The sequence below is a fragment of the Mustela lutreola genome, chromosome 4, assembly GCF_030435805.1.
Source record: "Mustela lutreola isolate mMusLut2 chromosome 4, mMusLut2.pri, whole genome shotgun sequence".
Taxonomy (NCBI): Eukaryota; Metazoa; Chordata; class Mammalia; order Carnivora; family Mustelidae; genus Mustela; species Mustela lutreola.
In genome coordinates, this window is record NC_081293.1 from 158,432,069 (window position 1) to 158,448,329 (window position 16,261).

At 40.8% G+C, this 16,261-nt stretch overlaps 1 protein-coding gene across 2 annotated transcripts in view; it reads right to left on the reverse strand.

Moving 5' to 3' along the window:
• Positions 1 to 16,060, reverse strand: part of NT5C3A (5'-nucleotidase, cytosolic IIIA) — a 48,844-nt gene extending 32,784 nt beyond the window's left edge. Inside the window, exon 1 of one of the 2 annotated variants that reach the window (XM_059171528.1) lies at positions 15,820 to 16,060. In XM_059171528.1, the coding sequence (XP_059027511.1) occupies positions 15,820 to 15,957 (138 nt within the window). In that variant the 5' untranslated portion in view covers positions 15,958 to 16,060. The remainder of the gene's footprint in view (positions 1 to 15,819) is intronic. The other variant, XM_059171531.1, reaches the window with a different exon arrangement.
• Positions 16,061 to 16,261: the final 201 nt, after the last annotated feature.

The following is a 16,261-nucleotide window of genomic DNA, read 5'->3' on the forward strand; positions in this document are numbered from 1 at the left end:
TCGTTGTTCCCAACTGAGAAGCATGCTTTCTTTAAGAGAGAGCTAAAGTCTGACAGAGTGCTGGCTCTGCTACTTACTAAGCTACATCCTAAACAAATAAAAATTATGACAATTTGTCAGCTGGACTGTGTTTTTAAGGATTTAATAAGGTCATGCACGGAGAATTTGGCCATAAGTAGACACCCCAAATTTTTAGTTCCTTTTCCCTGGTTAATGGATAATAGGGCAGTGCCCAACTAACCCAAATGGGAATCAGTTTCTAATTGTTTTCTAGTTCTAGTCCCAGTGTAGTCCTGTTTTCCTTTCTCCTTATTTTCTTAATGTGACTTCAGTGGGTTTCTATTTTGCAACATTTCACTATGCGTAATGCTCAGGTTCTCAAACTTTTCCTATCTCCATCAAAACTGATCCAGTGTCTTAATTCCTTAGAACACTGTGACAGAGAAATCTAGACAAACATAAACTGTTCAGGGGGTTGACTGTATAAAAAGATAATGATTTGGGTGGGGGGAATGATGTTCTTTTGAGCCCAGGCTCTGAGTCGGGCATTTGAGGTAAAATAAATGAGAGGGCTGTGCCATGACAAGGCTTCAGAGATAAAGTGCGGACGGATAGGAAGGATCTTGTGGCAACTCACACGTGACTATCTATTTCCACCCACTCACAAGCAGGAACTTACCAAACAACTGAAGCAACCTTCCAATCAACCAATAAACAACGCTATAATCTATTAGCACCTTGAAAAATGAGGAAGATAAATAACACATGTGGAAAAAATAGACTGGCATTTCAATCTATAACAGCAAAGGACTGTGGAAGTTGGTTTAAATTTTATAGATTAATGGTTTTAGGTGAGGAAAAATAATTTTCCCTGTACCCTTCTAGGTCTTTGCTGAGGCCATCCATCCCATAATAAAAAGACAGATTAACAGAGAAATCCTTAATTTCACACATGTGGGGAACCCACAAAGATAAGAGACTCAAAGGCAGTCAGGCAATTGAGGCTTATAAGTCATCCTGAGCTAAGGAGAAAGGAGGAGAGGTCTGGGGCTTCAAAGGGGAGGAAGGAAATTCCAAGAAAATGAGAAGAGCAATGTTTGCCTTCATGCAGGCAAGTCTCTCAGATCAAAGAGTAATCTCTGGTAATAGTTCTCTTCCTGGTACAGGCTCCTTTTCTAGAATCTTTTAGGCAGGTAAAAGGGAGGTAAAAAGTTCTTCCTGACCCCTTTGAGTCTTCTTGTCTTCAGCTCCCAATAATCCATATACCGAAGTGGCACAACGTGGGGTGACAAAATCTACTCTCCTCAGGCTGAAGTGACAGTGAGAGAGTGAACATTAAAATGCATAAACAAGAAAGGTAATTTAGAAATCTAGCACAAAGCCAAGCACCAAGCACCAAGCACCAAGTCTGCCACCTGCTGACACAAAAATGGAATTGGATAGAGTTCCCTGATGGTGTTTTTAAAGTTCCCTGATGGTTTTTAGAGTTCCCTGGGGGAACCTCAGGTAAGGTTTGACATTAGATTTCAAATAAGTTACTGTGCCAGAAATAGAGATAAATTACAACACTTAATTTAAAAGAGAATGAGGATTAAAATAGGATTTAAGATATTTTAGAGGCTTAATTCAGTAAGTCTAAATAATGTGATGTCTGAATTACTTTAAAAGCAAACAAGAGAGATCTAGGGAATGATTTAACATAAACTGTAGGGAACATTCAAACTGCTATGACGAATTAAGGATAATCTGAGACACTTTGCAAACATTATAAAATCTGTGGGGGAGGAAAAATAGTTTTTTCTCTACCCTTCTAGGTTCTTGACTGAAATCTTCCTGTAACAGAAGACAGATTAATAGGAGAAAAATAAACACAAATTTAGTAACATGCATCCCTCCTGAATACATGAGAGACACCCAGGAAAATGGAGGGACTCCCTAAAATAGGCCAAGCTATCATCTTAAGTACTATCTCTAGTTAAAGAAAAAAGAAGATGGCATATTCTGGAGTTACAAATCCTGTTCCCTTTCAAATCCTACAGATTTCACCTCTGCAATCCGTGGATGTTCTGTCCTCTTTCTCTGGCTCCCATAGCAGTCTAGGACTTCATCCTCTTTAATATGGGCTTATCTCAATTCCTGCTCCTGCAGTGACAGAATGCCACCCCAACATATGCCTTTTTGGCATGAGGATTATTTTGAGCTGATTATTTCGGAGAAACAGTAGACACAGGAGAAGCTCTGAAAAGAGGAGAAGCTCCCTCTTACCAGCGAAATTACGTTTATAAAGGAAATCTCCATTTCTATGTGCGTCTCCATCTCTGTACCAAAAGAGAAGGCAGAAAAAGATGAAGAAAGCACGACAAATTCAAATCAATGGAGGGAGTGCACTTAACTCTGCATTATCAATCTTATTCAGGCTTAACACCTTTTTCCTCCTCACACCCAACAACAGGTCTCTTCCATGCCCTTCTTTTTGTTTATTACTGTAGATGGTATAATTTTAAACCACCTAAGAGAGTTACTTTTCCCAAGGCATCTCTCATGTATACTTGTTAGTAAAACTTGTTTTTATCTTGTTAATTCTATCTTTTGTTAAAGGGTCCCCAGTACAGAACTTAGAAAGGTGGAGGGAAAATTATTTTTTCCTCACATTCCTCGCCTCTTAATTCTAGTTATGCTAATTAAGTGTACTCAGCTACCAGATTAAGCAACTAAAATGCATTCCAGATCTTACCACTTTTAAAAAACTAGAACACTCTCAAAGTCTCCTCAGCAAGTTAATTACAAACACCCCACTACTGACAATTCAGATGTTTTTACAATGTGGTCCCAACATACTTTTTAAAATGTTGCTTCAATTAATTTTTTTATATATATACATGCTCATGCTATTTCAAACTGTGCGAAACATTAAAGGATGAAACAGTAAAGTCTCCTTCTCCAGTCTCATCCTCCCAAGTTCTACCATTCCTAGTAATAACTACAAACAGCTACTAGTGCAGTTTTTAAAGAATTTCCAATGACATACAAGCACAACATGCGTATGCATCAAAAGATGGTGTTTTCTCCCCTTAATTACCATCTTTTGAACTTTTTAAAATGTTAACTCTGATTTACTTTCCTGTATGTATGTATGTATAAAAGATTTTATTTATTTGAGAGCGAGAGCATGCATGTGAGCACAAGCAGGGGCAGAGGAAGAGGGAAAGGGACAAGCAGACTCCCCACTGAGTGGGGAACCTGAAACAGGGCTAATCCCAGGACCCTAAATTCACTGACGTGGGAAACAAAGGCAGAACTAAAATTGTTAAATTTCCTTATTACCTACAGCCCCCTGACAAGTCCTTAAAACAGGCAGAGTGACATTCCTTTAGAGACTCAGCTGCCTCGATGTTAACACCCTGCTAAGGGGCAAAGGCAATCTTTGTCTGATCCCCAAGATCCTGTAAATCTACTTTAACGTACAAAAATTCCTTTAGAATTTTCCTTTATCTTTAAACCCCCCAAGACACAGGTTGGCAATCACCTCCCCAAGCATATGACTCACCTATATACATCTGGAAGGGTCTCATGGCTCAGGTTTTATTAGACAGTAATAAATGACCTTTTCTTTTCTTTCTTTCTTTTTTTTTGAAGGTTTTATTTATTTGTTTGCCAGAGAGAGAGAGAGAAAGGGGGGCACGTATGCACCCAGCAGGGGGAGGGGCAGAGGGAGAAGCAGGCTCCCCACTGAGCAAGGAGCCAGATGTGGGACTTGATCCCAAGATCCTGGGATCATGACCTAACCTGAAGGCAGACACTTAACCAGCTGAGTCATCCAGGCGTCCCGATAAATGACCTTTTCCTAATAAAAGTTAGCCCCTCAAGGTCTGGAAACCTTGCTTCAAAAATTCCTGAGATTATGCTGAGTGAAATAAGTCAAGCAGAGAGAGTCAATTATCATACGGTTTCGCTTATTTTTGGAGCATAAGGAATAACACGGAGGACATGGGGAGATGGAGAGGAGAAGGGAGTTGGGGGAAATTGGAAGGGGGAGATGAACCATGAGAGACTGTGGATTCTGAAAAACAATCTGAGTTTTGGAGGGGTGGGGGGGAGGGGGGGAGATTGGGTGAGGCTAGAGGTGGGTATTATGGAGGGCACATATTCATGGAGCACTGGGTGTGGTGCATAAACAATGAATTCTGGAACACTGAAAAGAAATTTTTTAAAAAAATTTTAAAAAAAAGGAAAAAAAAACACAAAAAAAACCAAAATTCCTTAGAGACTTACGCTATCCCTAATCCCTTCCCAGTATATAATGGACCACTCCTCATCACCCCAGATCAGTTCTTTCTGCCCACTGGTCCTGTCCCTGTGCTTTAATAAACCACCATTTGGGGGCACCTGGGTGGCTCAGTGGTTAAGCCTCTGCCTTAGGCTCAGGTCATGATCACAGGGTCCTGAGATCCAACCCCGTATCGGGATCCCTGCCCAATGGGAAGCCTGTTTCTCCCTCTCCCACTCCCCTTGCTTGTGTTTGCTCTCTCACTGTCTCTCTGTCAATAAATAAAATCTATTAAAAAAATTAAATAAACCATTTTGCACCAAAGAGGTACCAAGAATTCTTTCTTGGCCGTCAGCTTGGAACCCTAACACCTTTCCTATGTCAATCATGACATGAGCTGAAGTCAGACATTTGACCGAATGAACCACCCAGGCCCCCCTACTTTGTTTTCAAAGTTGCACAATGTTTTATTATACTAACCGTACCACTGTGTAAGCAATGCACTATATTTTATTTAACCAATGTATATAATGCTTCCAACAGAATAAACAAAAGTGCCCATTTTTCTATATACTCATGACTCAGATTTCTCTTTCCACGCAGCGTTTTGCAGCCCCTAGTTTTGACTATTTGGCTCAGTCATTAAGCTCCTGCCTTCAGCTCAGGTCATGATCCCAGGGTCCTGGGATTGAGTCCCATGTCGGGCTCCCTGCTTCCCCAGGAAGCCTGCTTCTCCCTCTCCCACTCCCCCTGCTATGTTCCCTCTCTCGCTGTGTGTGTGTCTCTCTCTGTCAAATAAATAAATAAACAAACTCTTTAAAAAAAAAAAGAAAGAAAGAAAAAAAAGTTGTAAAAACTCCTGCTATTTCAGGAAGTATTCTGGCTAACCTAAAAACAGCTAACTAGATAAGAGCTCACACTTGTTGAAGCTGCAAATGTGATTAAACTTGAATAAGGATAATGCATAGGAAACATGACAAATGTGATTTGCAAAAAAAAAAGACAAAGTTATATGCCTGGTACAAGTTACTCCATACTTGCAAATTTGGGGATTCAAGATGATCTTGAACATATTCTTTGCCAATGTTAAGAGTTTAATATATTTCCCCTTAATTTACAATATATTTTATTTAGACTGACCAATCATAATTGTTCTTCTTCAAACACCACAGCCATCAAACATTACCCAATGTAATCTCCCATTCCTTTGAATTTCACATATCCTTTCCTTGAGATCTCGCTCACATTTTTTTTAATATGTTTTTTTAAAGATTTATTTATTGGACAGAGAGAGATCACAAGCAGGAAGAGAGGCAGGCAGAGGGGGGTGGGGAAGCAGGCTCTCGGCCTAGCAGAGAGCCCAATGAGGGGCCCGATCCCAGGACCCGATCACAACCCAAGCTTCCAAATTCCTCAGAGACTTACGCTATGCCTAACCCCCTTCCAGTTTGAGAGTATATAATCAGTCACTCCTTACAATCCCAGCGCAGCTCTTTCTGCCCATGGGTTCTGTCCCTGTGCTTTAATAAAACCATCCTTTTTGCACTGAAGAAATCTCAAGAACTTTTTCTTTTCTTTTTTTTTTTTTTAACAGATTTTTTATTTATTAGAGAGAGAGAAACAAAGAGAGGGAGGGCTCAAAGGGAGAGTGAGATCGAGAAGCAGAACCCCTGCTGTGGGGCTCAATCCCAGGACCCTGAGATCATGACCTGAACCAAAGGCAGCCAATTAACCAACTAAGCCACCCAGGTGCCCCTCAAGAATCCTTTCCTGACCGTTCTCTTCGAACCCCAACATTTCACATTATTAGGACTCTAACTTTTAAGCTAGTTGTGACACATAATTGTGACACTAGCTTCTAAATCTCATTAGTATGTATGAAGGCAGCACTGATGTCTCAAGAACTAGTGGTGAAGGAATAAATCTTTATGCTTGGGGAGGGCAGAAGAGCAAAGCTATTCTGAGTCTGTATTCTGTCCTGCTGTATTACCAAAGACTTGTAACAGCTGGAATGTTCTATTTTCTGCCAGCCAACTGACCACCAGTAATATCAGAGTCTATATATGTGCTTTTATTTGATCAACTATTTTTTTTTTTTAAGATTTTATTTATTTGTTAGAGAGAGAGAGAGAGGGAGAGAGCGCAAGCACAGGCAGACAGAGTCACAGGCTAGAGGCAGAGGGAGAGGGAGAAGCAGGCTCCCCGCCGAGCAAGGAGCCCGACGTGGGACTCGATCCCTAGACGCTGGGATCATGACCTGAGCTGAAGGCAGCCACTCAACCAACTGAGCCACCCAGGCATCCCCTATTTGATCAACTATTAAACGAATTTACTGAATGGCAAATGATATGGAAAAGGAATAGGGACTATAGTATAGGATATGGTAAAGGAATAGGGACTCTGGACTATTAGACTGCTTATTACCTAATTCGTCCCTTTCTTTTCTACTAATAGAATCTCAATTTTGTTGGAGGGTGGCCATTTGTTCAGCCAAAAAATCTCCTCAGCTTCACAGTTAGGGTGGCTATATGACACTGTTCTCTCCAGTGACATGTGAGAAGAAAGTTCTGCTCTACTGAATTGAGTATCAACCTCCCTGGCAGATGGACATGTTGGCCAGGACTGCAACTGCCATCTTGTGACCACAAGAAAAGCCAAGAGAATTTCAAAGACCTCTGTCTTGACATCCTTGTACTCCCTAATTAACCATCAACTGCCTATTTTTTGGACCTCTCCTTATATTAGAAAAATAAGATGTTTATTGTTTATTAAAGACTGATTTGGGGTCTCTCTCCTAGGTACAACTAATAAGAAAGACAAAGGGGCATCTGGGTGGCTCAGTAGGTTAAATGTCTGTCTTAGGCTCAGGTCAGTTGTTGGGATCGGGCCCAACAACTGGCTCCCTCCTTGTCAGGGACTGTCCTCCCTTTCCCTCTGCCCCTACCCCACCGCACCACCCCTCCACTGTAACACTCCCCCCACCACCCCCACCATGTGGATGCTCTCTCTCTCTCTCTCTCACATAAATAAATAAAATCTTAAAAATAAAAGACAAAGAAATATGTACCAACCTAGACCCTTAAAGAACACACATAACAGTAAACAATACAAGACAGTGTATAAATTGCTACTTTATGAAAAACCATCAGGAAATGCCACAGGAGTTGCAGAGAATATACTTTACAAAACAAATGAATTAAAAACAGGTCCTAAAAGGTCATAAATCTGAATGCTGATATAAATTAAAGTTGGGATAAAGAGATATTTTTAAAAGCCTGTGTAACAGCATAACAGCATTGAGCCACTTAAGCAGTCATATTTAAATCTTGGTTCCCCGTCCCCTCCTTTTTCTAAATATAGACTCAATAGTGGGCTTTCCACTTACTCAGTATAGTACCCAGAGAACATCTAATGTTACCTTAAAATGGAAGAAAGCAATGCATTTTTGTTAGAAATTATCTCCAGGAAGAAAACTCACTCAAGTTTCAAAAACAGTACCAACTTATAAGCAGTAAGTGTTGGTGTTTATAAGGAAGCCATAAAAAGTTGAGATATGGGAAGGAAAAAATGAAAAACCATAAGAGATTCTTTTTTTTTTTTTTTGAGAGAGAAACAGTGAGAGAGAGCATGAGCAAGGAGAAGGTCAGAGGGAGAAGCAGACTCCCCGGGGAGCTGGGAGCCCGATGCAGGACTCGATCCTGGGACTGCAGGATCATGACCTGAGCCAAAGGCAGTCGTCCAACCAACTGGGCCACCCAGGCTTCCCAACCATAAGAGATTCTTAATCTCACAAAACAGAATGAGGATTGCTGGGTGGTGGGAGGGGTAGGGACAGGGTGGCTGGGTTATGGACATTGGGGAGGGGTATGGGCTGTGGTGAGTGCTGTGAAATGTGTAAACCTGATGATTTACAGACCTGTACCCCTGCGGCAAATAATACAATATATGTTAATAAAAATAATTTTGTAAAAAGTTGAGATGTGTTTAAATTAGAAATGGGGGCACCTGGGTGGTTCAGTCTGTTAAGCCTCTGCCTTCCCCTGGCATCATGATCCCTGAGTCCTGGGATTAAGCCCAGTGCTGGGCTCCCTGCTCAGCTGGAAGTCTGCTTCTTCCTCTCTCTCTCCTTCTGCCCCTCCCCTCGCTCTTTCTCTCAAACAAATAAAATCCTAAGAGAAAGAAAGAAAGAAAGAAAGAAAGAAAGAAAGAAAGAAAGAAAGAGAAAGAAAGAAAGAAAGGGGAAAAAAAGAAATGATCATTTGGGGGAGCTTCTAGAGAGAGTGAAGCCAGTGAATACTAGATGAAAGTCATATTGCCCACTGGCAGGGCTGACTGGCCACGGAATACACAGAACATAGAGGCTGAGACTCAAGAAATGGGAATGTTTGCTTATCATTCAAAAGCATGTAGGGGCTGAGGACAGGACACCCCAAGGTAGGCCAATCTGGCATGAAGATTATTTTGAGCTGGAGGCAATGAAGACCCTGTGGGCTCAAGAGAAACTTTTGCCCATCCTTTAACTACTTAGAAGAACTCTAAAGTGGGGTTCTTTCCAGAATAAGGAGAGATACATTTTTCCTGAGTGACCCATCTATACAGCTGGGCAAACATCTGTTCTACTTACTGCTCTATGAATGCATTCCCTTCCTGTCAAGTCCCAGGCCCCTACTCCCTTCTCCTTAGTTCAGAGTGACATATAGACCTCATTTTCCCTGTATTTAGAACTTCCATGTCTGTGTGGATTACCATACATATGCTATTAAATTTTATTTTCTCCTGTTATTCTGTCAATTGATTTCTTTTTTTTTTTTTAAAGATTTTATTTATTTATTTATTTGTCAGAGAGAAGGAGAGAGAGCGCACACAAGCAGGCACAGAAGCAGAGAGAGAAGCAGGTTCCCTGCCGAACAAGGAGCTCGATGCGGGACTCGATCCCAGGACACTGGGATCATGACCTGAGCCAAAGGCAGCGTCTCAACCCACTGAGCCACCCAGGTGTCCCTGTCAATTGATTCTCAGTCCAGTGAAAAGAACCTTTGAGGGGTCACAATTCAGTTCATAACAATGATTAACATCTAAAAAAAATTTCACAGAATGTTAAACTTATGTAATAGATGTTAAATGAGGAATCTTTCTGTTTCAGTTTAATTCAGGGACCTACTAAGGTAAGGAAAGGAAAATGGAGAGAATTGGCTTCATGACTCCTTAACCACCTGAGAGGGAGGGACTTCAAAGGCAAGAGCCCACATGGAATGAATCACTCAAAAAATAATAATAATAATAAAATCAGGCTGAGGTGGGTGGGGTGCCAAAAAATTTAATTTAATTTAAAAAGTGCTCATATTATGAGGTTATAGTGAAAGAAGAGAAAGTCAACTTTAAATACCTTGCAGGCCCAGAGAGAACAAACCTAACTAGTTAAGTAAGAACTTTCATTTTGGGGGCACCTAGGTGGCAATCAGTTAAGTGTCTGACTCTTGGTTTTGGCTCAGATTGTGATCTTGGGGTCTTGAGATTGAGCCTCCACAGGGCTCCTCACTCAGCATGGAGTCTGCTTAAGACTCTCTCCCCTTCCCTCTGGCCCTCCCCACACATGCTTTCTCTCTCTTCCCAAAATAAATAAATAAACCTTAAAAAAGAAAAGGGGTAAGCACCTGCTGGCTCAGTGGGTTGAGCCTCTGCCTTCGGCTCGGGTCATGATCTCAGGGTCCTGGGATGGAGCCCCACATCAGGCTCTCTGCTCAGCGGGGAGCCTGCTTCCCACACCCCCCTGCCTGCCTCTCTGCCTACTTGTGATTTCTCTCTCTGTCAAATAAATAAATAAAATCTTAAAAAAAAGAAAGTAAGGAAGGAAGAAAGAAAGAAAAGGGGAGCCTGGGTGGCTCGGCTGGTCTGACTCTTGGTTTTAGCTCAGGTCATGATTTCAGTGTCCTGGGATTGAGGCCTTTGTCAGGATCCATGCTCAGTGGCGAGTCTGCTTGAGACTCTCTCTACCTCTCCCTCTGCTCTTCCACCTCATGTTCTCTCTCTCAAATAAATTAACCTTTTAAAAAAAACCTCTCATTTCTTCACTTCCTCAGTGAAAGAAATCCTTCCTCCTACCCTATTAACCCCCAAATCTGAAGCAATGGCTAGTGGGGGGAAAGAGCAGGAGTGGGGAAAGAGAGAGGTTGATTATCTCCTCTTCTCTCATCCCAGATCACTGGCCACCACTAACTAGGGAGGGGAGGAGCCACCTGCAGTAAGCCACAGTTTGGGGGTAGTGAAGAAATCTGTATTAGTTAGAGAAATGTGTATTAGGGTAAGTTATGGGGCAGTAACAACACAAAAATCTCACTTCTTTAACACACACAAAAAGTTTATTTTTCGCTCACACAAAGTCCAATATGGGTCCAGATGACTCTTCAGGGCAGTTGTCCTCCACATATTGGCTCAATATTCCAGGCTGCTTTGGTACTGTGTCATCTCCATGTCATCATGATGCTTCAGGATTTACTCCAACAGTAGCAAAGACTATGGACAACTGTGTCCCTTTTCATAACTACACTGGCCCACAAGTGGCCATACCATCTCCAGGCAGTCTATTGGCTGGAACAGCAAAGCTTGCCCAAATATAAAAAGGGGAAAAGAGCTAAAAATAGTGGTGGGTACTAGTAATGTCCATCTAGGAGTCTCACCACAGAATTAATATTGAAGTCATGTATAAATACATGACTAGACACTGTCAATTACAGAAATGAGACTGACTGCTTGTGATTTTAAAAGATTGTCTTTTACAATCTGAGAGTGAGCAATAAGTCACAGGCCTACCAGAATTTTTACCAGTGGCAAGAAAAATTAACATCACTGAGTAGATTTGAGAGGTGCCACAAGAAGGCAAAATAAAGTTGTGTTCTATTTATATCCCTTGCATCATGTCGACTTCATATATTAATCACATCTTTAGAAGAGATCACAGAAATCAAGTTTAGCTCTATTTTTCATAATAAGACCTTTTATCTTTCTCTAGCTTAAAGACTGTAATTCTAGTTCTATATGTGAGGTTAGAAATGTTTGTTTTCCTCAGCCAGCTCTGCTTACTAAATAGTCTAACTAAATGAAGTCATTCATTTAAGTTTTTATTTATTTTAATTTATTTAAGTCTTTAAACTCCCTGGGAAAGGTGTATCTTCAACTTAATTTAACAGCAAACAGAAGATTGACATACATAGATGGGCCTTTAATTTAAAAGTCAGTTTTCAATCTTTTAGCAGTTTGGATTAAAAAATAAAACATTGTCTGCTTTCTAAAACAACTTTAAAAGCACAAATTAAACACGGATGATTGGAAAAATTGGTCAATTTGTTATCAATATCTTAAGGGCATTACATTTTCTGTCCTAAAAGACATGAAATAAATTTTCTGAATTAGTTTCTGGATTTAATACAACAAAAGACAGAATTCCAAGTTACTGTACTAAGAGATCAATGTAGATTTGGACAGCCAAATGCAAAATTTAATAAAAACAAATAAAACCCACACTTTGGGCCAATTTATCTAATAAGAATGATGACTAAAGAGGAAGAGTGGGGAAAACTGAGATTCTTAAAGTAGGAGAGAAGTTCTGTGGCCAATAACTGCAGGACAGGAAAGTTAGCATTCATTCATAAATTTAAAAAACCTTGTAAGGTTTCTCCTAACATAGTTCAGAAACCAGAAAGAATAAGACAAATTCTTATAAACAGGATATGTGTATATAAATATATAGACACATACATTTAAAATGTTTTTACTTTAAAATAACTTCCTTTTTGGGGCACCTGGGTGCCTCAGTCAGTTTAACAGCTGCCTTTGGCTCAGGTCATGATCCCAGAACCCTGGAATCAAGGCCTATACCGGAATTCCTGCTCAGTGGAGAGCCTGCTTCTCCCTCTCCCTCTGCCTGATGCTCTGTCTACTTGTGTTTTCTCTCTGTCAAATAAATAAATAAAATCTTAAAAAATAAAATAAAATAGAATAAAATAAAATAAAATAATTTCCTTTTTAAAAGTAACTGCATCTTCTATCCAGAAAATAGGAGTTTCACTGGTGTTGTCCTAATACCCAGATGGTTGACCACATACATTTTTTAAATTCTCCTCTTTAGAAGCCACATTTAATACTTAAATTTGTACACTTCTGTTTTTTAATCACTAAACACTTAGCATTATTTAGTTTCAAGTACTCAGTTTTTCTTTTATGAGGAAAAATTACAGTTCCTACTATTTCCTTACAATTTTATTAGATGACCCTAACTTATGGTTTGACTTGTAATTCTCTGAATTTTAGGTCTTGAAAAAGTGACATGCATTTAGTAGAAACTATACTTTAAATTTTGATCTTTTCCTGGGCTAGCAATGTACAGTAAAATATTCTCTTGGGCTAGCAATGTACAGTAAAATATTCTCTTCTGATGCTGGGCACTGGCAGTGGCCTTAGCTCCCAGTCAACCATCCAGTCATGAGAATAAACAACCATCACACTGATAATCATTCTGTACCATACAACTATTCTGTTTTTCACTTTCGGTATAGTCAATAAATTATATTAGTAATCAACACTTCATTATAAAATAGGCTTTTTGTTAGATGATTTTGCCCATCTGTAACCCTGTAAGTGTTCCAAGCACACTTAAGGTAGGCTAGGCTAGGCTATGATGTTTGGTAGGTATATGAAATGCATTACAGACTTACCGTATTTTCAACTTAATGATGGTTTATAGGGACATAACCCCACAGATCATAGGAAATCTGTTAATGCTTTTATACTTAGCCAAGTTAATTTGAAAGTAGATAAATGCTGTCTGAATAGAATAAAATATGGAAGCAATGCCCATGAGTAAAAATCAACCAAAAAACAAAAACAAAAACAAAAAACCCAAACAAACAAAAAACCCCACTAAAGTTGTCATGTATCATTTAAAATAAGGGAGTTATATGAAAGATTATATATATGATTCATTCCTCATTCTTCAAAGCTTAAATTTTGTGTTGGAGTAGGTTTCTCTGTCTGATAGGAAACTAGCAAGTGCTCAAGCTTTGTTCCAGAATCTTTTTTACTAAGAGTAACTAAAAATGCCACAGAGGGAACAAGACCTATCTGAGCAGGCACATTTTATTAGAATGATGAGTTAAACTGAATACCAAGTGGTAAGTGATGGTCAACAGCAATGACGAAGGACCTGAAACTTGCAGAATCTAAGAGAGGTTGGGGAAATTCATTCCCAAATACTATTCACCCCAAATACTAATTTCATTTGTGCAAAATTCTACCGCATGTATTATCAACTTCTATACAGGTTTGGCAATCTTGATCTTTTTGGTCCAGTTTACAAAAACTGCAAGCCATCATTATCGGGGATAGTTAAGAGCAGTTTTTACAATGAAGGCTTAGGAGAGAGAAGTTGAGAAAAATAATACCAATGGTTAAAAATTTTGCCCTGGGGCACCTGGGTGGCTTAGTCGGTTGAGCCGCTGCCTTCGGTTTGGGTCATGATCCCAGGGTCCTTGATTGGGCAGAAAGCCTGTTTCTCCCTCTACCTCTGTCTGCCACTCTGCCTACTTGTGCTCTCTCTCTATCTTGCTGTCAAGTAATTAAGTAGGATCTTTTAAAAAAAAATTTTTTTCCCTTAATAGTGTTCATAAGGAAAAATTGATGAGGGAGCAGGAGGCTGGCTGAGGACAAAGCAAGAGCTGGCGCCTTGCAACCCCCCCCCCTTCCATCCGCTCCCCTCCATAGGTGTAGCACCAAACCTCACCTAGGTTCTAGAACTTCATCAAAATGACTAAGATATGAGAGTGGCTGATAGTCTGTGTTTTGGTATAATAATTACAACTACTATTTAATAAGCAGTTACTATGAGCCAGATATTACTAAATGTTCTATATTTAACTTTTTAAAAAAGATATTTCTCACACCTCACACCAACCATGCCCCAACTCTTTGTATAATACAATGCAATTCTGACATTATGTAGAGTTAGTGCTGATCCATGAGGTAAGGACTCAGTCCACAAGTCTATCCCCATTTCCAATGCCAGTCACTAGCCCCAGGTTGTTACCCATACTTCTGATGGACCAGCTGTGAATTTGGGGATTCCCACAACCCCCTCCTGGGGTTCCATAATCTGAAAGAATAACATAGAACTCTGGAGAGTGCTTTACTTACTATGACAGGTTTCATATAAAAAATACAATTTAGGGGGTGCCTGGGTGGCTCGGTGGGTTAAAGCCTCTGCCTTAGGTTCAGGTTAAGTACATGCTAGAAGATACGGCAATTAGTTGGTTTCCCCATATATTGGTTTCCCAATATTCCCACCCCCATATAGAATATAAACTTTTGGTTTGGGGCAAAAGGAAGCCACGAAATTTCTCTAAACAAGACAGCAACATAAATAAAACAAAAATTTCTGAGATAAAAACATTTGCAGCTGTACCCACAGAAGTAGAGGAAAAAATAAGAATCCAAGAATAATTTAATTCTAGCAATAAACAAAACTTTCGAGTATTATTGGCATGAGACACGGGGTTACCATTTCTTTTACTATTAGTTATGGGGAAAATATTTCTGTATTCAACCTGGGGCCAACAGCAACCAAGAGGACAGTGTCTTTGATCAATGAAGACATACTTGAGGCTGAGTATTCTAAGTATATGAACCTAAAATGATATTATTTAGTATGGTGATAGATTGTCAACTTATTTTTCATAAATATTTGACCCCAAATGTTCACATGTGTAGCACATTATTGGAAGTAAACATGAGCTTATGCATTCCAGTAAGCACATTATAATAACTCCATGAGTCACTGGTCTTTATGAGTGGATTCTAATTAAAACACAAAAACTAAAAACCAAACTAAAACAAAAACTTAAACCAAACCAAACCAAAATTAAAAACATCCTCAACTTTGAAGCAAACACTGCTTATCATATACCTGAAGTAGGATTCTTGAAACATTCTCACAATAAAATTGGAAATAAATTTCTAAAATACTGTTAAGCAAGAGGCTTGAGGGGGAAAAAACGAACACAAAGATACTTCCTGGGAGTTTGAGACAAGAAGAAATAACATTCAAATACAAAATAAACTATTCTGAATGGCAGTCGGCTCAACCCGCATTATCTCAACCACTGAGAAGTTACACCTTTCCACACCTAACTCATTCTAGCCAGCGTGCAGAAACAACTCATTCCGAACTGGATTAGTCACAACCATTTGGCGGCAGGACCTAGGCAGCAACCCAGCCTAGAACGTTGCGTTTATTTCTTGAGAAATGGCTTTTGCTGCAGGAGGTGGCTGGTTTCCGAGTCACCTACTTGCCTTTCTGTTTCAAATGGAGATACAACAAAAGGCAAAGGAGTGAAACCCTGGAGGATCCAGACCAGGTCACCGGCCCCGGTGTTGCCACTCCTGGGATGAATGGCTCCCCAGTGTGCCCTTTGCATTCCAGCAGCGCCAGCACGGAAAGGTAAGGGCGGATGGAACGCCCTGCGGCCCATCAAGCGCTCGGGCACGCGGGGCCCTGCACTCACCATCTCGATGATCTTGGTCTTCCGCCCTGTCTTCCTCTTCAAGGTGAATATGTACTGGGCCAGCACCACCCCCGCCACCAGGACACACACACTGGCACTGGCCACCGCGCCCATCCTCGCCACCGCTGCCCGGTCCATGAATGGCGTGTCCTGCGCCTCCCGGCCAGAAAAGAAGAGGTCGCTGGACTGCTGTAGTCCTCAGAGAAGCTGGGACGCCCTGCCCAGCCGCCGCTCTGCCGGAGCCCCGCCTCCGCTCCGCCCCTCCCGCACAAGCCCTGCCCCACGGAAAGCCCCACCCCACGCTCTGACTCGCGGGAGGGAAGGCGTGGGGGGCGTGGCCTGCGTCCGCCGCTGAGGGTGGGTGTGAGACTGGTCTTCCTTGGATCTTACCTTTGAGGAACTGTCCAAGGACCCAAAAGGGAATGGTATCGATTATCTCTGT